The 25,654-nt window shown below is 44.4% G+C and overlaps 1 protein-coding gene across 4 annotated transcripts in view; it reads right to left on the bottom strand.

Moving 5' to 3' along the window:
- The window catches only part of AP2M1 (adaptor related protein complex 2 subunit mu 1), a 47,811-nt gene extending 26,205 nt beyond the window's left edge, over positions 1–21,606 (bottom strand). The window contains exons 1-4 of one of the 4 annotated variants that reach the window (XM_077487710.1): positions 21,467–21,606; positions 15,877–16,009; positions 9,396–9,661; positions 8,894–8,976 (exon numbers count right to left, since the gene is read on the bottom strand). In XM_077487710.1, coding sequence (XP_077343836.1) covers positions 8,894–8,976; positions 9,396–9,661; positions 15,877–15,950 — 423 coding nt within the window. In that variant the 5' untranslated portion in view covers positions 15,951–16,009; positions 21,467–21,606. Of the gene's footprint in view, positions 1–8,893; positions 8,977–9,395; positions 9,662–15,876; positions 16,010–19,193; positions 19,331–21,466 lie in introns of those variants that run through there. The other 3 variants (XM_077487713.1, XM_077487712.1, XM_077487711.1) reach the window with 3 other exon arrangements.
- Positions 21,607–25,654: the final 4,048 nt, after the last annotated feature.

Here is a 25,654-nt window from a genome sequence, read left to right as displayed (position 1 = left end):
AAGGAGAAGTAGTTAATGCATTGCAATCTGAGGCATGTTAAGGCAGTCAGTATCCAAAAAAATAAAAATGCACCACAATTCACAATTGAACATTAAAGTAGTATTAAACCCAAAAATGTAATATATTGCAGCTGACCAATTATTAGTTGTGTAATTTTAGGCTCCCCCCCCCCCGGTTTTACCTGGTGATCTGGCTAGCAACCCCTCCTGTATTACACTGCCTACACTCTTGGATGAAAGCACAGGGGGCGTAGAAAATAGAAGCATTGCCTGCCTGGGACGAGGAGAATGTTAGTGTATTTCAGTTTGCTAGTACATCTAACAATCTGAAGCCAAACTCCAGCCAAAACTAAGTTGCAGCATCTCATTTCTTTTAAAGAGGAAGTAAACCCTGATGAGTTCACTTCCTCTTTCATTCCCTGCAAAGGCAAAGCATAATGGACTACTATGCATCGCATAGTAGTCCATTATGTGTCACTTGCCTGACACAGGAGCCAGCGAAGTCACCGCATCAATCTTCTTGGTGGGGACTCGCAGCTCCGCCGCTGTCATTCGGCGAAGCCGCGATGACGTCACTCCCGCGCATGGGAGCCAACACGCGGGGCAGCTCCGTCGTTGAGAATGCCGCGCTCAGTGCGCCGCTGTCTACGGTGCATGTGCCATAGACAGCGGTGCCCGTCTTCGGGCAAATATCTCCTAAACCGTATAGGTTTAGGAGATATTTCTTGGACCTACAGGTAAGCCTTACTCTAGGTTTACCTGTAGGTCAAAGTGTGTTGTAAGGGTTTACAACCACTTTAAGATAAAGGGTTTGATACAAATAAATTAAAGTTGATCAGTGTAAGCACCCATCATTGTTAAATGGTTTGCATCAACCATCCGCTACATCTGCAGGACACTTTGTTCCGCTGAAAAAACAGACTTGCTGGCCAGACCATCATGTGAAAATAAAGGAAAGAAAGTCTAAGAAAACGAATACAGGCACATCAAAGAATTGGTAAGCTGCAATAAAATAAACTTTTGCTTTTTTTATGCAGTAAACCTGTATGGTAAGCAACTCACATAAGATGCTTTTGAGAAGCATAGACAATGTTTGTAAGGTATCAATCCCTCAGAGAGCGAAAAAAAAAAAAAAAAAAAAAAAAAAAAAAACCCATGCTGGGTTTGAGGAAACCTTTTTCTTTTCGTGTAAAATTGTCATGCATACTTGTGTCAAATACCTCTGGTACACAGGAACAAATTAAATATTTACATATGTAAAAGGAGAGCTCCAACCAAGATAAAAATCACCAGCAAACCTGCAGCGTTAAAGTAATATGCACTAGCATTTGTGGCTTGAGATGGACAAATACCAATGAAGTTCACAACTAAAATCAACCTGCTGTAAGATGAGCGCTTTTAACTACTAATGGGGGGCAATTTCCAATGGTATGGTTAAAGGATAATTTCAGGCAACAAGTGAAAGCAAGCCATGATCTTGAAAAACTACAAGTGATGTGAGAAAAAAGGCCAAAATGTCCATCGAGACTGCAGGTTCAATAACTTAGATCCGAGTATAGATTTAGGTTCATCCATAACAGATAACATTTTGCAAGAAGAGCAGCGATGGTCTGACTGGCTGGGAGGTGGTTGCCAAGCATCGCTATATGTCTGCTGTCCTTTGGCGCCAAGCTGTGATCCATGTCATGCACTCCTTGATCCTCCGTTATGGGGGATCACAGTGATTTGGTAAGAGTCCAATTATGCTGGTTTGGTGGTGGATTCAACACAGTTCTCCTGCTGAGTTTGAAGATAATCTTTTCACATGCTTATGGACTTTATTCACCATGCACTTGTGTATATTGATTTAGGCTGGGTTCACACTGCTGCGGGGGGAGATCCGGATGTGATTCGCACCGCACTGCAGTGCAAATCACATTCGATCTCCGTAGCGATGCGAGTTCAGCCATACAGATAGTATGGCTGAATTCGCACGGGAACCTTTTTTGGTCCGCAGCAGAATCGGATCGCATGGGTGTTCACACCATGCGATCCGATTCCTGTGCGAGTTTGCAGATCGCACTGCGATATGCGGACGGATCTGGGGGTGTCATTAACATATCATTGACACTCCCAGCCGTCCGCATAGGGCAGTGTGAACTGCCGGCGGGAGGCATGCGATGCGGGAAAACGCCGCAGATTCGCGGCGTTCCCGCATCGCTGTGAACCCGGCCTAAATCACGATTCTTGATTCTCAACCAGTATACTTTGTGCACTTTATGGACTGAGCATATATACTTTTTATCTTAGTTATCACTATTTTGTATGTCTATTTCTATAATTCATGGACACCATGTTTTAGATTTTTAGTTCAACTGTGGATTTTGATAAAAATTCACTTGCTGCTATGATATGCACAGGATTCTATCACATGAATCTATCACATGATTTGAATGTTCATGTATGTAATTTTTTGGATTTCATAGTCTTAGGATTATGTGGGTAGTGCGATTCCAATTTTTTCTAATTTTTGTTTCTGTATTTATGCGATATGTGAGAATTGCAGCTTCCAAATGAATGGTTGGGAATAAGTTCTCCAGCCATTTATTTAGTATATTTTTTTCCTTAGCACAGTTTTTCAGTTTTCTATACTAGTGATATGCTGAATTCTGTTCCAAGCATCTCCTGCTATTTTTGGTAATACTTTACAACAGGGCTCGACAAAACCCGGGCGACAGGTCGCATTTGCGACTAGAAATAGCGGCCTGGCGCATCACAGCTGGGGGTATCCTGTCACCGCGGACCCCCCCAGCGTGATCGCGTCGGGCCGCGCCGCTGGCGGCCGGTAATTGAGCCCCCGGCTTTGAGGCCTTCTACGATCCTATGGTTCCTTTTGGAATCTGGCGCCCTCTTGTGGTGGCCGTTGGAATTACAACCAGCAATGCTAATAGGCTGGCAGGCAGGGGGAAGCTCCATCTCCTTCCCTTTACTCAGAACCCCCTAAACATTATATATATATATATACATTTTATTCTAACACCCTAGAGAATAAAATGGTGGTCATTGCAATACTGTGTCACACTGTATTTGCACAGCGGACTTACAAGCGCACTTTTTTGGGGAAAATGTATTTAATAACAAAAAAAAATAAGAAAACAGTAAAGTTAGCCCAATTTTTTTTATATTGTGAAAGATAATGTTACGTCGAGTAAATCGATACCCAACATGACATACTTCAAAATTGCGCCCGCCCATGGAATGGCGACAAACTTTTACCCTTAAAAATCTCCATAGGCGACAATTAAAAAAATTCTACAGGTTGCACGTTTTAAGTTACAGAGAAGGTCTAGGGCTAGAATTATTGCTCTCACTCTACCAATCGCAGCGATACCTCACATGTGTGGTTTGAACACTGCTTTTATATATGTGTTCGCTTCTGCACGCAAGCTTGGCGGGACAGGGAGCGTTTAAAATATTTTTTTTTTCTTATTTTAACTTTTTATTTTTTTCAATGTTCTTTAAAAAAAAAATAAAAAAAAAATAAAGTGTGTCACTTTTATTCCTATTACAAGGAAAGTAAAAATCCCTTGTAATAGAAAAGCATGACAGGTCCTCTTATATATGAGATCTGGGGTCAGAGAGACCTCACATCTCATATTTACACTAAAATGCAATTTAAAAAAAAAAATTGTCATTTGAAAAAAATAAAAAAATAAAATGTCCCTCTAAGAGCTATGGGCAATGACTTGGAGACAGGTGGGGGGCTGGGGGCCATCTTCCCCTCACTCGTCTCCATGTCAGGCCAGGGACAGGTCCAGATCGCCGTCATGGACCTGGCTGCTAACTTTTTTAGCTGGCTCCTAGATTCCAAGCAAATTTGTCAACCCCTGCTTTACAAGGTTGATGGTGAACTAACTGGGTTGATACCCCACATGCTTAGGAAATCAGAACTAAAAATAGGATTTTTTGTACTCACCGTACAATACTTTTCTCTGTAATTCACTGAGCGACAGACGCTTGGTGTCGGAAGGCCCAAGACGTTCCGATTGCCCTTGTGGAGTGGCCCGTGACCGGAAAGGGGGGCACCTGCCCCTTCAAGGCGTAGGCTTGTACTACAATCTGTCTGATCCACCTGGAAATGGTGGCCAACGAGACTGCCATGCCTTTATTTGGACCAGCCACCCGAAACAGTGAGTGACTACCGAAAGAAAGGAAAAAAAAAAAAAAAAAAAAAAAGACAGCTAAGGTGAAATTTGCCCTTTAATGGTGCTTAATGCCAATTTCTGGTCTACTCCTTGCTGAAGAAACAGCAGGGTCCTGGTATTGGAAAAGGAGCGCGGATGCCATCCTTTCTCATTACATGGAGATGTAGGCCTTCCAGTTACGATGATATATCTTCCAAGAAGATTTCTGTGCTCTCAACATAGTTGGGATCACGAGTCCAACAGATCCCGGTTCCTCAACCGCTGGCTCTCAATAGCCATGCCGTTAAAGCCAGTGATGGTAAAGCAGGATGGAGAATCGTACCTTGAAACAGAAGGTCCTCTCGCAGCAGCAGTCGCCAGGGAGCGTCTGCCACCAGACACACCAGGTCTGCGTACTAGGGACGCTGAGGCCAATCTGGGGCAACCAGTATCACTGGGATCCCCTCGGCTTTCACTTTGCGAAGCAGACATGGTAAAAGTTTCAGTGGAGGAAAGGCATAGATCAGCTGGTACTGATCCCACGGAGCCACCAGCGCATCTGACATGTAAGCCCATGGATCTCTTGTACTGACACAAATCTTGGCACCTTTCGATTGATACGGGAGGCCAGTACATTTAAGTCTGGTGTGCCCCACCTCAGGCACAGTAACCTGAAAGTCTACAGATGTAATGCTCATTCTCCTGGGTCCAGCATCTGTCAACTTAGATAGTCCGCCTGCCAGTTCTCCGCTCCCGGGATGTAAATGGCCGACAGGGCCGGTATGTGTTGCCCTGCCCACCTAAGGATGCGGGCGACCTCCCGTGCAGCGGCTGAGCTTCTTGTTCCCCCTGGGTGATTGACGTATGCCACAGCCGTGGCGTTGTCTGACTGGATCCTGATCAGACGCCCTTGCAGTCTCATCGATCATGTGGAGAGGCACAGCTTGATCGCTGTCAATTCGAGTAGATTGATCGGCAACTTGGAGCCTTCCGTCGACCAGAGGCCCTGAGCCCTGCGATTCAGCAAATCCCTTACCGCCCCCTAGAGGGCCTCCCGGTGAGGCGGGGATACGTGTATGCTGGAGGGAAAGAATCTGTTTGGTGGCCAAGAGAAACTATCTTGTAGCCTGTGGAAATCAGATCGCAGACCCATTGGTCAGATAACCGGGGAGGACCACCGGGCTGCTAACTCCCGAAGGCGACCCCCCAACCAAGACATTGGTGGGGGCAAACCTTCACGCGGTAGCACTTTTATTTGCAGGCTTGCGGTTCCAAGGATGTTTTTGACCATCTGTGGACATCCTGTTGGGCTGGGGACGTTTTGTCGAAGCTGCGGGCGGACGAAAAAGCCGTTTGAGCGGAAAAAGAGGGCCCTTGCCTATGGCGTGGCTTCTTAGCCTTCCTGGCCTGTGGGAGTAGAGTACTCTTACCACCGGTGGCATTTTTAATAATGTCATCTAATGAGGCTCCAAAGAGCCGATCGCCAAGGGAGGGAAGATCCGTCAGGGCTTTTTTGGATGCCATTTTAGCCAAATCAGGCACCTCAGCACCACATCTGACACTGAAGCCCTGGATAACAGAGGGAGAGTATCCAGGGCTGCATCACAGACATACTTAAGGCCTTGTGCTAGTTGGTCTGCTAGTTCCATGCTCTCCCAATTTGTGGTGCAAACGTTTTGCCCACTCCGTGTCTGCGACACGTGCGGATGCCAGTACTGGTCTCACGGCTGACCCCACCACCGTAAACAAGGAACGAGCCACTACCCCGGCCTTCCTGTACGTGGGACCCTTGAATGCAAGAGTCCCCTCAACCGAGATCATGGTTACTTTATTTAACCTGGATACTGGGGGGTCCACGACCGAAGGAGCCGACCATTTTTTGAGAAGGCTCTCCTCAAAAGGGTAACACACCGCCATGTATTTGGGGACCGAAAAGGTCAGTTGCTGGCGATCCCATTCCTTGGGAGTTAACTTGCCTCTTTACTGCACCTTTATTCCCACGCACCGCCTCCATCTTGGCAATGAACGAATTGAGGACTGCCGCCAGGGTGTCCGTGGGCAGTCCGCAGGCGACCCGGTTGAAATTCCCTGGATTTTGGGGGAAGAAACACCAGTTTCTGAAGCCATGCTGACCCTACCCTGTCTGCCACCCAAAGGGAACTTAGGACAGTGACAGTCCCACCCTCCTTGCTGCTGCTGACTGAGGGGCTCTTTCCCGCCTGACTCACCACCCTGAGGAGTTCTGCGCTGTCCACAAGTAGTGCCTGTAGTCCCGAGTGCTCCCAAGTGCAGAGAAAACATAAGCCGTGTCAGTGGCAGCCACCAAAATGGGCGCTAAAACGTTCTGGAAATGTGCTCGGGCTTCAATAAAATGGCCGCCCAGCGTCTAGTACACAAATGGGAAACACAGGGAAAATGGCTGTGAAAGCACATGAGCCATGCTGCTGCTAGAGAACACTGAGAACTTGTTCAGGCTTCCAGAAAATGGCCACCAGTGTCCTGAATCGGAGATCACATGGAAAATGGCCGCTGAAGCCCAGGAAGGCATGCTGCCCTCGCCCACAAATGTCCGCCAGCAGCTCCATGAGGTACAAAAAAAAAAAAAAAAATTTGATAGAGACAGCGACGCACCAAACCTCAGCAGACCCTCACAGGCACCTTCCGGGAGCATAACACACAGGACCCAGGACACCGCAAGCCAATTGCTGTATAAATGACAATGGTCCCAAAAAAGAAAAGAAAAAGCCATAAACCTCCCCCCCCTATCTTGTAAACGCTGTAACTTTTGCTCAAACCAATAAATGCTTATTGCGATTTTTTACCAAAAATACGTAGAAGCGTACATATCGGCCCAAACTGAGGAGAAAAAAAAAATGTTTATATATTTTTGGGGGGCTATTATAGCAAAATGTAAAAACTAATGCGTTCTCAAAATTGTCGCTTTTTTGTTTATAGCGCAGATAGAAAAACTGCCCAGGTGATCAAATAACACCAAAAGAAAGATTTGTGGGACAAAAACATAAATTTTGTTTGGGAGCCACGTCGCACGACCGCGCAATTGTCAGTTAAAGCGACGCAGTGCCGAAATGCAAAAAGTGCTCTGGGTCTTTGGCCAGCAAAATGGTATGGAGCTTAAGTGGTTAAGAAGTACAATTTAGGTTTTTGTGTTATTTTGCCCTGATATACAATTTTAGTTCCTCTGGCGATATGCATTATGCCTTGCACCATTTTAGCTTCCCATTTCTAGACTCACTCTTGTTCAATAATGCCATAATAGGCAACGGTGCTAAAGGTTTCTTTGAGATCTGTATTCTGTGTAACCCTCTGCAGCCAGAATCCATAGAATCTCAAAAAGGTCAGTAGGAGGGCAGCAGAGGTTTTTCTTTATAGCCCCAAGCACACGATCAGATTTTCTGTAGATTTTTTTCCTTCCGATTTACCAAAACCATGAGGTCAAACCTTAGGAGTTTCAATTTGTATGCAATCAGGCAGGCCCATGCACTACATGGTTTTAGTGAATCTGAAGACAAAAATCAGCAGAGAATCTGATATAGTGTGTATGGGGCTTCAGAGCTGGTGTTGTCTAACAGACTCTCTGCTGCCTCACTCAGCAATTGCATTCAAAGTTTCAAGCCATGTTTAAATCTGATTTGTGGCTGTAAGAAACTTCCTCAAACTGTTGCCCCTCCAAACATCATTGAGTGCAGGTACATTCTCCAACCAGTTTTTATTCTAAGCAGACCAGCATAATAAGCACTTGACTTTACTGGTCCTTTTAATGCAAAACAGCCTGCTCAGACTCACTGAAAAACACCAGAGACTAATTCTTGCTGTAATGTCACATGTACAGGGAAGTGAACTACACCACCTTAACTATAGTTCAGGAAGAGGGATAATAAACAAGTTTATGTACAAAACATAATTAAGGCGCAAGCATTTAAAGCATATCTAAATATAAAAACCTAAAATTGAAAATGTTGCAGATTACCAACCCTCGATTGTGGTGGGTGCATTGGTTTTCCTTTTTTTCAGGATTTTTTTTCCCCATGTTTTTTTACTTGGTAATCCTGCAAACATACTGTCCATTTCTGGGTTGCTATGCTCACTACTCCAGTGTCTACACTGAGCCATGGTTGTCAACCTAGGACGGGACTATAACAATGCCTATCTGTTTACCTTAATTTCATGGGGACTTACAGAAAAAAAAAAAAAAAAAAGGGAAGAAGATTCTCTTAATTCAGTTCACAGTAGGTGACAAGGACAACACTTAACACAAGAGTATTACCTGTACTTGCTAACAATGTTCTTAGCCTGAAAAATGTAAAACAAAATGCACCACAAATGACCTTACATCTGGTAAACTGTTTTAAATTTTTAGCTTTATCCTTTAATAGTAAAAAGGAGATATATAGATAGATATATAGAGATAGATGTATATATAGATAGATATATAGAGATAGAGATATATATCTATCTCACTCCCTGTTAAAGCCCAATACATTTTTCTTTCTAAATATACTAGTCCAAATGGGAGCCCATTATGAAATTCTGTACAAGTGTTGGGGGGGACGGAGGGACAGGGGACTGCCCCTCGTGCCATTACTTGTATAGTACACAGACTATACTTTAGAATATAGCTGGACAAAATGTGTTACACAAACAGTAACTATAAGGAAGGCACAGTGGTAACAGACCAGCGTGGTACAGTAGGCTTCCAGGTGCACCATTACCTGACTTTTAATCCCTTGTTGAGTGATAAAGGTTTTCAGGGCTCCAGTTTCAGAGTTCTGAGGGTAACCAAAGTCCAGAATTTCTGTGGAACAATAAAAACACATTGGGGGTTATTTACGAAAGGCAAATTTACTTTTCACAGCAAGAGCACTGAAAGCACTTAGAAGTACAGTCACTGTAGATCCGAGGGGGACATGCAAGGAAAATAAACAGCATTTTAGCTTGCACATGATTGATTGATAAAGTCAGCAGAGCTTCCCCTCATTTCATATCTACCCCTTAGATTTAGAGCAACTTCACTTGCAGTGCAAAGTGGATTTGCCCTTTAATAAAAAAAAAAAAAAAAAAAGAAGGAAGAACATGGTGTCACTAGAGTGATGTCTAAGGCCAACTACACACAGAATCCTAATAAAGGCTAGGCTAGCATTCTTTATAGACACTTTATGGTAAAAGCAGGGCACATTTGATGTGTTGGGTTCTAGCAGTACCAAACTATCTTACCATCAAGTAGTTCATAGATCAGCACAAAGTTGTTCTTGATATTTTCCTCGCTGATCTTCCCAAAGTACGCAGTCATGACATCACACATCTTGTACAGGAATTCAAACACCATGGCGGCGTTGACATTTTGTTTGGTGACAGCTGCCAGCCAGATGTTGGAACGCTTCACATGGAAGAAACTGGTCCTAGCAATGTTGGTGACGGGAGAGCGCACCTGCTGCCGGGCATGGATGACATTGACCCGGAAAGCATCTACTGCATTCCTTCTGTATAAAAGATAGAGCACACAACACCATTACGATAAAGTTTTCTGTGCTTATTGACAAAAGTCTAACAAACATGCCTGCAGATTCAGAGAAATCGCAGATGATAGACAGCCAATGTCTACACAAAGATGACAGCTGAGGTGTACATTTTTAAGCTTTTAATATATATTATGTCAAAGTTCTTGTTCCCTGGCTCTTTAAAATAAAACTTGTCAGAATGGAAAAGCAGACTACTGGCTAATGATTAAATGTGCAGTTTTTAGGGCTGGATCCTGACAAAGACATCAATGCACAAGTTACTGACCTGGATCCAGCACACAGAATGGGCATTTCCACTGTACTTGTTACTAGTTCTTTTAGAGCCCAAACCTTTATGGCCTCCAACAGGCTTTAGTTTGATCCCCATACAGGTCTACGGTAATGCAAAACTCACTTGAAGTAGTTCAAATTCAGGTGAGGTGGCCAACTCCAGGTCAAATGCACCAGTCAGTGAATTCTGAATGACATAAGTAACTCAAACTAATGCCATTGACAAGGCCAAAGTCCATTAACCTCAAGTTACAGAACATGTAAACCCAGCAGTTCATATTCCTGATCTGCATCTGCTGTACCATGTACTTGTATGAGAAATTACTGGGGTTCCTGCCAGTCCCTCTGCTTTCCTATTAAATGCTGACCACACTAAGAAAGAGAACACAGCGTGGTCAGTTCTCTAGCTATGCTAGAAACTCAACCTGCTCCAATGGTTTAGACTCCCCCTGATGCACCCCCCTGGCACAGCCACTCAGTAGGAAGTTCAGAGTGCTGCTGTTCCTCCACCCCCCCAGCTCCTATGCAGCTGAGAACTATGGCAGTTTTGCAATTCCATTCACAAAAGATCACTTTAAATACAACGCAGGGTTGCACATAAAAAAAAAACCTGACAGCTCTGGTCAGGCGCCGCTGCAGTACAATGCAAGGTTAGTCCAGCGATCTCGCCCACCCCCCAGAACACTCCGCAGCACTCGCCATTCATTGGTGGAGAGCGCTAATCGGAAGTCAATTGGGTGCTGCATGCTCGGCCAGCATCTTTCAGAAAAAGTGACATGCAGGGGAAAAATGTAAGCTGCTAATTTTTATACTGGCAAATATCCCGACATTCTGTGTATATGGGGCTTCAGACTGCTGTCTGATTTTGTATGTTACTGTACATTAATGGATCAGGCTGTTCCTTTAGAAGTCAAACTTTTCTGTTTAATTGAAAGTGCAAATATGGCAATTCTTCTAAAATACATTCTGATAAAAACGAACAAATGTAGCCTGGAATAGATTTCTTTATCTTGTCTGCATGGCCAACAAAAAATCAAATCAAAATCTCAGGCACTGTAAAACTTTTAGCAATGGACTAGGCATCTAAAAATAAAGTGAGACTCTGGTCAAAATTTTGTTTGATAGAGCAGGTTAAATCCTGTGTCAGACTTTTGCCATTTGTGTGCCCATGGAGGGGTTTTTCCTCCCTCTGTACTGGGAAACAAGTGGTCACTGTGCCAAAGTTTCATTTAATGGGACAAAAGCAGCAATGAAAACATTTTAGTATAAGTGAAGGGTTAGCAACTCAAGTCTTTACTGCCTTCTCGACACTGGGGAGATTCTCCCCATTTGCAGTTTTTTAAAGGAAACATTTTGGCCAGAGTTCAACTTTTAAGGCCTTATAGTTAATAAAAACAGGCAATAACCTATATAAAAAAAAAAGAAAAAAAAAAAAAAAAAAAAAGAAGTTGGGACACAGTGATTAAGTTAAGGGCTTGTTCACACCATTGCGTTGATACAGGATCACAGCGCAAAAAAAATAAAAAAAAATAAAAAATTCATATGAAAACTAATTATAACCTATGAAACCATCGGTGCTTCATGCTTTTGAGAAATCCTGCTTGCTGCATCATGTGTTTTCATCAAAGTGTGTGTTACATTACAGTCAACACGTGAAAAATGCAACATGCATTTTAATTGAACTATTTAAAGTCACATATCAAATTTCATAGGAAGAAACCACATTAAATGCACTGTAAAAATACATTATGCACATGTGTGTTTTCCAAGACGATGGTGTGAACAGGGCCTACTCTCACAATGTCATTGCACTACGACGTGCTTTACCGAAAGGCATGCTAAATGCATTGGAGTGCCATTCAGAGTAAATGGCATTACATCACAGCAACATCTTTCGACAATGTGGGTTGCAATGCATGTCAACGAACTTGTAGTGCATGAGCCTTGTTGCACAGCATGGCACACCCATCAGCAAGATGCACTGGGGTGCCCATTCAAATGCATGAAACCACATTGTACTAACACACAATATGCATGTTTCCAGGTGTCGCGGTAAGTCACGTTGTATCACAATGCCACAAGGGGAATGGTGTCAAATTGTTAATCTTCAGAGGTTTCAATCACAGCAAGAAGCAACCAGTTTAAAAAGCGTTAGTTTTATAGTTATGGGCAACATGTCTGCACTGCATAAACCTTGCAAACAACCTCTTTCCAAATCATTACTAGAAAAATAATAAGAATTAAATGCTTTCCCTACCAGAGACCCATAAGAGACACCAAAGCCTTACATGATACACTCAGCTATTCACATTAAGAGTTGTTACGCTGGTTTGAGCCAAACATGTTGGCAATTTAAATGGCAGTTGTGAAAATAAATGTTATTAGGAGTGTAACTACTTGGGTCTCTAGCACAGATAAGGAAACAAACTAATTAGTACAAGATAGCTCAAACTTCATCACCACTCAGTAGGTTGTCTTGTTTTAATGGGTTAGCGCAAAGATGCAACTGATGCAAGTCAGCAAAGTTGTAGACAATTAAGGGCTTTGCACATTCCGCACAAGCATCCAGGCATAGAGCTGGCACTAAAGGACTTGCAGCAGGAAGAGTGATCTTACCTATTGCTACAGCAGCCAATGAGGTGATGAGATGGAAAAAGATGGCACCAGCAAGGAAAAGGACAGTGACAGCAATGAAAGAAAGGATTAGAAATAAAATACTAAAAGAACATAACACCCACCAAAGACCCAGGTAGGAGCACACTACATATAGGAAGATGACGTACTTATGATAAAAGCCAAAGCAGCGTCAAGGTGAACGACAGGAGAGATTGGCAACAGGGCTTATTTGAAAGACAGACAGTGTTTGACAGGAGGGATGACAAACAAAACAAGCACATAGCAATAGGCACAAGCAACAGAAAGAGACCAACATCCACACAATGGGACACCTGTAATAGTAAACAAATATCACATCTGCAAAATTCACTGCAAAGAAATAGGGGAGATTCCACACCCATACTTTAATTTCATTCAAAAATACTGGACTTTTTTGCACCATAGCAAAGAACGTCCAAATGCCCTCCATTCTCCATCATTGCTTAAATCTGACCTCCAGCAAAATGCCAAAAACTACCTTTGCAGTAGTGCTTCCCCTCGCTGGAAAGATGAAATGGTCACTTTGTCTAGGGCTGTGATGGCGAACCTTGGCACCCCAGATGTTTTGGAACTATATTTGCAATGATGATTCTGCAGTGTAGTTGAGCATCATGGGAAAGTTAGTTCCAAAACATCTGGGGTGCCAAGGTTCACCATCACTGGTCTAGTGCATGCGCACTCAGCCAGTGGCCCTCCAGCTGTTGGGGGGAATAATAACTTGACAGAAAGTTCTTAATAGATGTATTTAAACAATACTATTATATGTATGGCTAGTTTTACAACAGCCATAAACACCAGCACAATTAGAATATTTTTAAGCAAGTACTAGTTTACTCAATAGGAAAATGATTCTAAGAAAAAAAAAAAAAAAAATCTCACCAGCACACCACAGATCTCCACAATTAGTCCAAAGCTTTATTCAGCGATCGCATTATAATAGAAGAAATGTTTCCGAGCCTTGCAGGACCCGTTTATGCATGTGGAGATCTGTTGTGTGCTGGTGACATTCTCTTCGTTTCCAGCTGGGGTTCGCTGCAGCACCAATGAACACCTCCAGCCATACTGCAAGAACGTGTGCATTGGGAATAGCATGTTCTTATCCAAGAATGACCACCAGCATGATTAGAAGTCTCAGAAATCTCACAACAGCATTACCCAACCTATTTGAGGCTTCTCACAGAGGCCAGATAAAGATTTAACATGTTCCTGACAGATGTACGGCTGCTGGGCTTTAACACTGAGCATCCGCATAAATGCATCCATAGAAAATGGCTTTTTGTACCGATAGCACACTTATCAAAGTAAGGCCTTGTTCACACTTGCTCAAAATAATGAAGCGGAACAAATTTACCTATAGCGTTAAACGCATCTGGCGGGCGTGAAAAACGCCCCAAATGCCCCATGCGCATTTGACACGCTAAAAGCGTACCCCGGACGCACACACTATATATTATTTTTGACTGTTGTGCAGAAGGCCTAACGCAGTGCAAAAATTAAAAGCATGCCACCATGTTAGCATATAGACTTCAACTCCTTTCAAATGCAAAATGTAGCTTTTACTTTAATGTGAACCGCTCTGTGGGCTCTGCATATTAATTGCTGACAGCTAAAAACATGTCTCAAACACCTGCTTTTAAAGCCAGTGTGAACAGGGCCTAACTGAGCTGTCGTGGGCAGCTCTAGATACACAATTGCGATCGGGAGCTTCTAATCAAGTGACAACTATGACAGCCAATCACATCAGTCACAAGATTGGAAAGCACACTCCCACCTCACAGCATTTAGATCCTCCTAAAGGGCCAGAAGGCTGGTGTGACAAGGGGGTTAGAGTGGATTTTCACCCTCAAAACAAAGTTCCCTCCCCTGCTACACAAACAGAGCTTTTTTTCACGAAACTGTTCAGGGCAGAGCTGGATCCGCTGGGTGGGCAAGCATGTAAACCTACAGAAACCACCACCTGGGAAGCCAGAGAAGAAATGTGATTTCCACTGTTGTGCATTGCAGCACAACTGCAGATGCAGGAAAGATTGCACAAAAGGTAAAGGGGCTTTACTGGTGCTGGTCACTTCCGCACTGAGCCGCTAGCTCCTTCTGAATACAGCCACTGGGTAGGTAAACAGAGTGCCAGTAAGCTCTAACACAGAATCTCAATTAGTAGCCATGCTGACACTGCTCAGGTGATTTAAAGATAACACAGCCTCAGGATATGAAACAGTTAATGCTGTGGATTTTTTTTTTTTTTTTTTTAGAACAGTTACTGAACACTGCCTTACTTTCAGTTTACATACCTTGAGGCTTTGTTCCAGAGCCTCAGTCAGAAAAGAGGTTTGAAGCAGGCAGGCAAGGGTGTGTGGGGACAACAGGGGGTCGAGTACTGGGCAACTGGAAAGGGAAAGATTCCTCCCACTAGTAATGCAAATAAAAAAAATAAAATAAAAAAAAAGTCCCACTTGCCTATAACTGCAGTGATTCTTCCTCTATTCAATTACAGGTACCCTGTCCCCACTTTCAGGAGACCAGCCAGGCCAGTGAGCGCATGAGCAGTAGGGACCCAGCCATGAAGCCAAAAGTCTACACTGCCGGGTTCCCTTACCCACAATAGCGGCAGCAGAACCTGTTACATCAAGGCTTGGTTAACACTTGAGATGCAGGAAACCCTGCGAATCCAGTGCAGGTTCCCGCATTGCACCTGAATCGCTGGCGGTTCCTCAGCAAACCGCTGCAGGTGTCTATATTAACCTAATTACACTCCCAGAGCAGATCGCAGCGCAAACTCGTGAATTCAAGAAGGAATTGGAACGCATCGGAAGACACACTAGATCCTGGTGCTGGGTGTGATAGCACTAGGCTCAAACATTTTCTTTTATCAATGAAGCCTGAGGAGATGGCCTTTTGTTTTGCACCCTGTGTATATACCTCAAACTGCACTTGAGACAAGTGACAGCCAGCATTAGCCTCTGGAAAGTTTTTTCCTGTGGGTATGTCTTAGTCATTGGCTACACTTAAGGTTTTTATTTACCCATTTAAGATTTTTGCAAATACATTTTGGAAACCAAACGTGTAACACCCAAAAGTTGTCTGTGGAGATATAGTTGGCGGTCTATAAAAAGGTAAACGCTTCACATTGGTTCACCTTTCAAATATGGCTTTACTGAATTCTTAGAAATGCAGATTAAGTTTTTTTCACTATATGCTCCTGAAAATGTCACTTAACCAACATAAATGGTTTAGTCTAACGGAGAATTACTTACCCAATGTCATCTCTGTATACCCGGGAGATCAGGACCTCTCCCTTGTGATTATATATAAAAAGCCCTCCGATCATGGTGAATTTGCTTCAGTTCTCTCTTCCCATTGTGACAAAGACCGATCTGAGAAAGAACGCTGTATTAGCAATAAAACATAACAGTAAAATTTTACTTTATTTACAGGAAAATAAAAACGCACAATTTTACAGAAGAAAATAAATCTGTTGTCTAGTCTATAAGGATGGTGTAAATTAAATTTTGGAAAAGGATATAAAAAAAAAAAAAAACACACTCCCATACACATCCCTGTGGGAGAGATGTCAAGCTTCTCCCATTGTATGACAAACATTCTACCAGATGTGAAAGTTTCTACTCTGCTGCAGAGTTATTTCCTAGCTATGTAGCTCCAGATGATGGAAAATGCTGACTGCTTGGAAGAACTAGGATATCAATCCTTTTCTCTAAAGCAATTCGTTAACGCCACATTTTCTATAATACAAAGCAGAAAAAAAAAAGAAAATCTTTTCTCAGCTCAGCAGTGCACTTCTCACCTCCCCTGGATGTTCAACTATGAGGAAGGAAGAGGCAGGAGAAAAAAAAAAAAAAAAAAAAAAACCCACACATGGAATTCAAGGGAAATTGCTGAACCCAAAGGAAATATCTTACATGGATAATACTAGGGAAATGCAACTGCTGACACAACAAAACGCATGCTGATAAAAAAAGACAATGATGAGTGATTATGTGGCATTTTTTTTTATTAACGGCTCCAAAGGTAAAAGCAGCCCAAACTGCAGAGAAGCTCTAATGCTTTCCATATGCACACAACTTGAGATAACTACACATTTACTCTATAAACTGCCAAAAATAATAGAATATAGCACCTAAGATTATACTAAAATTGTGTTTGAAAATTCTCATTTTAAGAAAGTTACATTTACTAATTAATAAAGTCAAAACATTAATTTTCAACCAAAGTGATGAGAAAATTCAAAGGCGCAGGATGAAAATTGGTCTTGAACAAATTAAAATTCCAAGAGTGGAATTTCTCTTTCAAGAAAATCCATTTATTCCAAAACCAAATATTAACAGCAAACAAAATTTTTAAATACTTTCAAACATTCTAGGTGACTAACCAACCTTAGTCATTGGATAATCGCCTTTAGGGGACCCAAGTGAAATACCACCTGCCCTTCTATCATACTTTAACCTCCCTAGCGGTAATCCCGAGTCTGGCTCGGGTTGTGAATTTACTGATAAGAGCAGTAACCCCGAGTCAGACTCGGGATCGCATTGCTTGATGCACAGAGGACACAGTGAGACTTACTTACCTTGTCCCCTGGATCCAGCGATGTCCTCCGTGCTGTGTGATCGAGCTGTCCTGCGCTCGATTCACAGTGCCGAATGCCGTCGAGCTCCGTTCCCTGCGACGTTACGGCGCACGGGAGCGGAGAACGGCGGCAAATTCAAAAAAGTAAAAAGACACAAAACACGCACAGCACTATAATCTTACAGATTACAGTGCTGTATTAAAAAATACACACCCCCTTTGTCCCTAGTGGTCTGTGCAGTGCCCTGCATGCACTTTTATATTATAAATACAGTTTTTTCTGCCTGGAATTTGGAGATTGTCCATAGCAACCAAAAAGTGTCCTTTTTCAGTGTTTTAGGATTTGATTACATTATTGAATAATTTTTATTATTCTTTATTATATTATAAACTTCATCATACCCGGGATGTCTGCTAGACTCTGGTTTGAAGAGATGTAAGAGCGTTATTCCTAAGAATTACAGGACTACAAAATAAAACGCCAGATTTCCATGCAAAATAATTGTACCGCTTTCAGCACCTAATTCCAGACTGAATCATACCGCCAGGGAGGTTAAAGTGTGTTTCAACTTTTTCACCTACTATATATAGTTCCTATCCATACAGCACAAGTTAAAAAGGCAAGCGGTGATTTTTCACTTGTTTAAGTTTTTTTTTTTTTTTTTCTGCTTAACCACCTGACATCCGCGCTATGGCCAAATCATGGCCACAGCACGGATGTGAATTCCTGGATTCCCCAGCCTCCCCTGTGCACACTCCCTGCAGGGCGCGCACAGAGCGTGCTGTGATCACCGATCTGCGTAAAGGGCCAGGCCCTGCCCCTTACCATGTGATCAGCTGTCAGCCAATGACAGCTGATCACATGATCAAAACAAAAGCTTGGTGATCGTTTTTTCTCCTCACGCTAACAGCGGAGGAGAAAAAAAAAAAAAAAGCCGATCACTGGCTCACTTTAAAGGCATTGGTCCCGAAACGGAAGAGGCAATTATGCCTCATTTATGCCACCCAACAATGCCCACAAGTGGTGCTAATCGGTGCCACATAGAAGTGCTGCCTATCAGTGTAACAGATCAGTGGCCATCACTGCCGCCCATTAATGCCACCCATCAGCATACATCAATGAGGGACAAAAATTACCCATTTTAAAATTTTATAACAAAAAAATAAAAATAAAAAAAACATTTAAAATTCAGTCAGGACAAATCACATGTGATCAAATGCCACCAAAAGAAAGCTCTATTTGGAGTAAAGTTGTCAAAGTGTGACAGCACTGAAAGCTGAAAATTGGTCTGGATAGGAGGGGGGTTTAAGTGCCCAGTAAACAAGTGGTTAAACTCCTAAAGAAAATAGTCCCTGCCAAATCATGATTAAGTAGTATTAAACCTTCTGGGTTTGTTAGCTCGCCACATTGAGCACGCCAAAATTCCTACTTGCAGTTTACATTACAACTTTCAATGTAGTAGTCTCCTGCTCTCTCTGTGCTGCTTCCCTGAACGAGTTAAGTTCAGGCTTGACTTAGGGGGAGGAGCAGCTGAGGGACTTGCCCTTCTAGGCTATGCAGGAGTGTGTTTCTATTGATGCGCACTTTGTATGGAGATACAACTCATCTATGGGGGTTGCTCCATAACACCATGCAAGAGAAAAATGACATTTGCTGAGAAAGCCCCTCATTCAGATTGAAAGAAAAAAAAAAAAAAAAAAAAAGAAAGAAGCTCATAAAGACTCTTGGGAAGTATGACATTCGCATGGGTCAGAAATTTGAAAGCAACAGGAGAAATGTAAAAAAAAAAAAAAAAAAAAAAAGAGCTAGAGATACAGATTTTTTTTATATATATTTTCCTATTTGCCAATCCTAGCAGCATATGGATTAAAAATAGTCAATGTTGATTGAGAGTGTGAAGTTCCACTTTAACAAAAAAGACAGAGCAGGCAGGCTATTATTGTAGAAGAGCCATGCAACATCTCTTCTGCAAAAAACAAACAAACCTACCTGCTAGCAGTCTTCTGTGGAATGTAAACTACGTTGCACATGCACAGTTCAGCTTACACCACCGACAGTCCCTGTGTGCCAGGATGACCGAATCTTGCGCTAGCCAATTGGAGATGCCTGAAGACCTTTAATGGTACCTGGGGAAAAGATGCCAGCAAGGGGCCCAGACCGACAGTGGGGAGGAGAGTTTAGTGCCATCAGTTGGGCTCCAACCTAATCTTAGACCCCATACATAGTAGGTGAGGTTGAAAAAAAGACAAGTCCAACCTGTGTGATTATAGGTCAGTATTACATTGTATATCCCTGTATGTTGTGGTTGTTCAGGTGCTTAGCTACTAGTTTTTTTAAAACGATTGATGCTCCTCGCTGAGACCACCGCCTGTGGAAGGGAATTCCACATCCTTGCCGCTCTTACAGTAAAGAGCCCTCTACATAGTTTAAGGTTAAACCTCTTTTCTTCTAATTTTAATGAGTGGCTACGAGTCTTGTTAAACTCCCTTGTGTGAAAACGTTTTATCTCCATTGTGGGGTCACCAGTTCGGTATTTGTATATTGAAATCATATCCCCTCTCAAGCGTCTCTATTCCAGAGAGAATAAGTTCAGTGCTCACAACCTTTCCTTGTAACTAATATCCTCCAGACCCTTTATAAACTTTATTGCCCTAATTTGTACTCGCTCCATTTCCAATACATCCATCCTTCCTGAGGACTGGTCACAGAACTGGACAGCATACTCTAGGTGCGGCCGGACCAGAGTCTTGTAGAGCAGAAGTATCGTTTTATCTCTGGAGTTGATCCCTTTTTAATGCATGCTAATATTGTTTGCTTCGTTAGCAGCTTGGCATTGCATGCCATTGCTGAGCCTATCTTCTACTAGGACCCCCAGGTCCTTTTTCCATCCTAAAGCCACCCGTCGGTGGGAGGAATTGTGCCCTGTTATTGGCGCCAGTGGGAGGAATTGTGCCCTGTTGGTGTCCGTAGATTAACTAGTAGCATCAAGTGAGTTTAGTTGCCACCTTAAAGAGGAAGTAAACCCTGATGAGTTTACTTCCCCTTTCATTCCCTGCAAAGGCAAAGCATAATGGACTACTATGCATCGCATAGTAGTCCATTATGTGTCACTTACCTGACACAGGAGCCAGCGAAGTCACCGCTGTCCCCTGTAGTCCGGCACATCCATCTTCTCGTTGGGTCATCCCCAACCCCCCACCCCAACTTTTGTCTGATTTTCCTTAGCTTTACCAAAACCATGTAGTGCAAGGGCCTGCCTGACTGCATACAAATTGAAAATCCTAAGGTTTGACCTCATAATATTATATGGTTTTGGTAAATCTAAAGAAAAAAAAAACTAAAGAAAATTGTATTGTGTAAACATGGTCTTAAAATGCCAACAAGTCCGGTTCTTCCCCTTCCTCCCTCTAGCTCCCTTGTATATTCACCTCCTTCCATACTGAACTCCAAGACTTCTCCATTGCCTCTCTCATCCTCTGGAACTCCTTACCCCCAAACTGTTCCACCATCTCCTACTCTGTTCACTTTTAGACGATCCCTTAAAACCCAAGATTTTACAGAAGCCTAGCCCACCTCTACCTCACTGTACTTTTAGGTTCTCCATCAGCTCATTCCCCACAGTTATTACCTTTGGTAACACTCCTTTCTAGATTGTAGGCTCTAAGGAGCAGGGCCCTTTGCTCCTGTGTTGTACATGTTATAAAGGGCTGTACACATGTATGCTGATAATCCTGAGCAGAGGATTGTGTGTCTAGAGGGGCTCATAGTTCATGAGGAGAAGCAGAGGAAGGGGAATGCTTGGATGTTTATGTGTACAGGTGAAGCGGCTTCTAGCAGAGAACAGCCCCTCCATAGAATGAATGGGGGCACAGACCAGTCACCGAGTGATAAGAGCTGGAGGGTCACTGATAGCCAGAATGTCATTCTCTCCTCACCCTCCTTCTAGAGCCGCCATAGCGGATGAAGGGAAGGCGGGCGGGCGGACCACACCCGGAGGAGAGGATGGCGCCCTGATATACAACCCCCTCACCCCTTCTCTAGCACCATACAGCCCCGGAGAAACGAGGCAGCCAGGCCGGCCGGATTCTAGTCACACCCTGTGACAGGCTGACAGCGCCGGGTGTTCCATTCACAGCCCGAGGAGGAGCCCAGCCACTGCATGTGACGGCGACTCCTCGTGTCTCCATACATGGTTCACTACGGCAGGAACACCGACAATTCCCCGTCCGCCCGCCCCCGCTATATGACAGCTCAGAGGTTACCTGCTCTGCTCCCCGCTCCAGAGCTCCGCTAGGACTCCAAGATGGCCGAGCCCCCTCCCACCCTCCTTTCCGCAGAATCTACGTCAGCGCGCAGCTGCGTTCATTTCCTACTCATTCCCAGCCTGAGATGTAGGGGGAGGGGGGTATTGGCGCGCCTGCGCCTTTATGACCAACTCTTGCATATCACCTGACAGCTGTTTAGCAGCTCAGGCAGCTGGTGTCACATGACAGCTCTACAGACACACATTGGGACAGGGTTTGTCATCTTTCTTACCTTAGAGCAAACCGAACACCTATTAATTACACAGGTACTGTGGCAGATTAACACACTTACAACACACTTTGACGTACAGGTAAGCCTAGATTAAGGCTTACCTGTAGCGGCTCTCGTGCGCATGTGCGGGAGTGACGTCATTGCGGCTTCGCCGCATGACAGCGGCGAAGCCGCGATGCCCACCGAGAAGATGGATGTGCCGGACTACAGGGGACAGCGGTGACATCGCTGGCTCCTGTGTTAGGTAAGTGACACATAATGGACTACTATGCGATGCATAGTAGTCCATTATGCTTTACCTTTGCAGGGAATGAAAGAGGAAGTAAACTCATCAGGGTTTACTTCCTCTTTAAGGTGGCAACTAAACTCACTTGATGCTACTAGTTAATCTACGGACACCAACAACAGGGCACAATTCCTCCCACTGGCGCCAATAACGGCACAATTCCTCCCACCGACGCCAACGACGGGGCACAATTCCTCCCACCGACGCCAACAACGGGGCACAATTCCTCCCACCGATGCCGACAGGGCACAGTTCCTCCCACCGACGCCAACGACAGGGCACAGTTCCTCCCACCGACGCCAACGACAGGGCACAGTTCCTCCCACCGACGCCAACGACAGGGCACAGTTCCTCCCACTAACGCCAATGATGGGGCAATGTTCCTCCCACTGACGCCAATGATGGGGTACTATTCCTCCCACTGACACCAACGACAGGGCACAATTCCTCCCACTGACACCAACGATGGGGTACTATTCCTCCCACTGACACCAATGGTGGGTTACTATTCCTCCCACTAACACCAACAATGCGGCACAATTCCTCCCACTGAGGCCAACGATGGGGTACTATTCCTCCCACTGACACCAATGATGGGGGTACTATTTCCCCACTGACACCAACAATGCGGCACAATTCCTCCCACTGATGGGGTACTATTCCGCCCACTGACACCAATGATGGGGTACTATTCCCCCACTGACACCAACAATGCAGTACAATTCCTCCCACTGATGCCAACGATGGGGTACTATTCCTCCCACTGACACCAATGATGGGGTACTATTCCTCCCACTAATGCCAACAATGTGACACAACTCTTCCCACTGACACCAGTGTTGGGGTATTATTCCTCCCACTGATACCAACAATGGGGCACTATTCCCCCACTGACACCAATGATGGGGTACTATTCCTCCCACTGACACCAATGATGGGGTACTATTCCTCCCACTGACACCAATGTTGGGGTACTATTCCTCCCACTGACACCAACAACGCGGCACAATTCCTCCCACTCATGCCAACAATGGGGCACTAGTCCTCCCACTGACACCAACAATGCGGCATAACTCCTCCCACTGACACCAATGATGGGGTACTATTCTTCCCGCTGACACCAATGATGGGGTACTATTCTCCCCACTGACACCAACAGCTGTGGCACAAGTCCTCCCACTGACACCAATGATGGGGTACTATTCTCCCACTGACACTAATGATGGGGTACTATTCTCCCACTGACACTAATAATGGGGTACTATTCCTCCCACTGACACCAACAATGCGGCACAACTCCTCCCACTGACACCAATGTTGGGGTACTATTCCTCCCACTGACACCAACAACGTGGCACAATTCCTCCCACTCATGCCAACAATGGGGCACTATTCCTCCCACTGGCACCAATGATGGGGTACTAATCATCCCACTGACACCAACAATGCGGAACAACTCCTCCTACTGACATCAATGATGGGGTACTATTCCCCGACTGACACCAACAATGGGGCACAATTCCTCCCACTGACACCAACGATGGGGCACTATTCCCCCACTGACACCAATCATGGGGTACTATTCCTCTCACTGACACAAAAATGCGGCACAACTCCTCCCACTGACACCAACGATGGGGCATTATTCCTCCCACTTACACCAATGATGGGGCGTGGTTTCTCCCACGGATGCCAACAATGGCAGAGTAATAGATGGGATCAGACAGAGGGGTGTGGGATCAGTGGCAGAAGGATAGATGGGATCAGGCAGAGGGGTGTGGGATCAGTGGCAGAGGGATAGATGGGATCGGGCAGAGGGATAGATGGCACCAGGCAAAAATTCAAGCAGTCAGAAAAACTCAAATTTTCTCCAGTGGCAGAGGGATGGGATCAGTGGAAGAGGGATAAATGGAATCGATGGCAGAGGGATAGATGGGATCTGTGGCAGAGGGGTGATGGTAGTGGAGGGATGGGATTAGTGACACTGACACTCACCTGCTCTCAGTGTCAGTCGATTCCCCCTCCTCCATGCTCTTCAGTGTGTTTCCCTCTTCCTGTGTCTCCAGTGAAGCCTCTCCTGATGTCGGGTCTTCTTCCCCCCTGCACTGGCTATTTACCTTCCTTTTTCTCGGCTCATCGTACGTCTTGTACGTCACCACGTTCCCAAGATCGTAATTGTTGGCCAACATTTGTGTGACCATGTGTATGTCAGACATGTTTGTGCCAACATCCTTCAAACAAAAATCCATAATTTTGTTGGCGGAAAGTCCGATCGTGTGTATGGGGCATAACAGTTATTGGAAGATAGTGCTATTATAAAGAGACACTATTCTGAACTGACTTTTATATGCATATGTTCATAAAATAGCATGTGTTGTAAGTTTATCTGATTTGTGCAATGTCTTACTAGAATTCAAATTTCCATTCTGAATAAAATAAAAAAAAAACAATGCATGGGAATGACAATATTACATCCATTATGCCTTTGTGAATGGAGCCTATAGGAACCTGGCTTTTCCTAGTGAAAAGATTGTACCAATGCAGAGGAAAAGGAAAACTGAAGGGAGGTGGCACCCAAGGACATCTGCCAATAGACATGGGCCTACAATGTTTTGAATATTGAAGTAAAGGTAAAGTCAAAAAGGTTGTTTTGTTTGTTTTGGATAAAGTGGAGGGGGGTTAACAGTTCTGTCAGGTTTTTCTGGATTTCTGTGACATCATTAGGTATATTCTTCCAATGATTAAGATCAGAGGCTTACCAGAAATATTAGCTGCTTAATCAAGTGCAGCAAACATGCATAAACAGCATCACCCTCAGGGGACAGATGTTTCTTCTTATGCCACGTACACACGACTGGACTTTATGACAGAAAAGGTCCGATGGAACGAATCTGTCGGACAATTTGATCGTGTGTGGGCTCCATTGGACCTTTGTTTGCCAAAAATCTGATGGACTTTAGAAATAGAACATGTTTTAAATTTTCCCGCCGAAACTCCGCCGGACCCAGTTCCTAGCGGGAAACCCATTCGTCTGTATGCTGGTCTGACGGACCAAATACGACACAAGGGCAGCTACAGCACCTGCGAGAATGTTTCCAGCACGATCCTATTGCGCTGGTTCTCAGCTGCAGGGTACTGTACATCTTGCGCTTGCTGCAATAGGAAAAACACATTTTCCTATTGCAGTGAGCGCAAGAGAGAGGCGACAATGTCCCTTTTAGGTCTGGTATGGATTTTAAGGGGAAGTCCCTACGCCGAAAAAAATGGCGTGGGGGTCCCCCCAGAATCCATACCAGACTCTTTTTCTGAGCACGAAGCCCAGCCGGTCAGGAAAGGGAGTGGGGACGGACAAGCGAGTGCCCCCCCTCCTGAGCCATACCAGGCCGCATGCCCTCAACATAGGGTGTGGGTGCTTTGGGGAAGGGGGGCACCCTGCAGGCCCCCCACCCCAAAACACCGTGTCCCCATGTTGATGAGGACAAGGGCCTCTTCCAGACAACCCTGGCCGTTGGTTGTTGGGGTCTGTGGACGGGTGGCTTATCGGAATCCAGGAGCCCCCTTTAATAAGGGGCCCCCCACCCTATGTGAATAAGTATGGGGTACATCGTACCCCTACCCATTCACCTGG

The sequence above is a fragment of the Lithobates pipiens genome, unplaced genomic scaffold, assembly GCF_037356315.1.
Source record: "Lithobates pipiens isolate NorthernLeopardFrog02 unplaced genomic scaffold, aLitPip1_a1.2 Scaffold_18, whole genome shotgun sequence".
Classification (NCBI taxonomy): Eukaryota; Metazoa; Chordata; class Amphibia; order Anura; family Ranidae; genus Lithobates; species Lithobates pipiens.
Note: the sequence above shows the minus strand (reverse complement) of the source record. Positions and strands in the feature narration are given on the sequence as shown.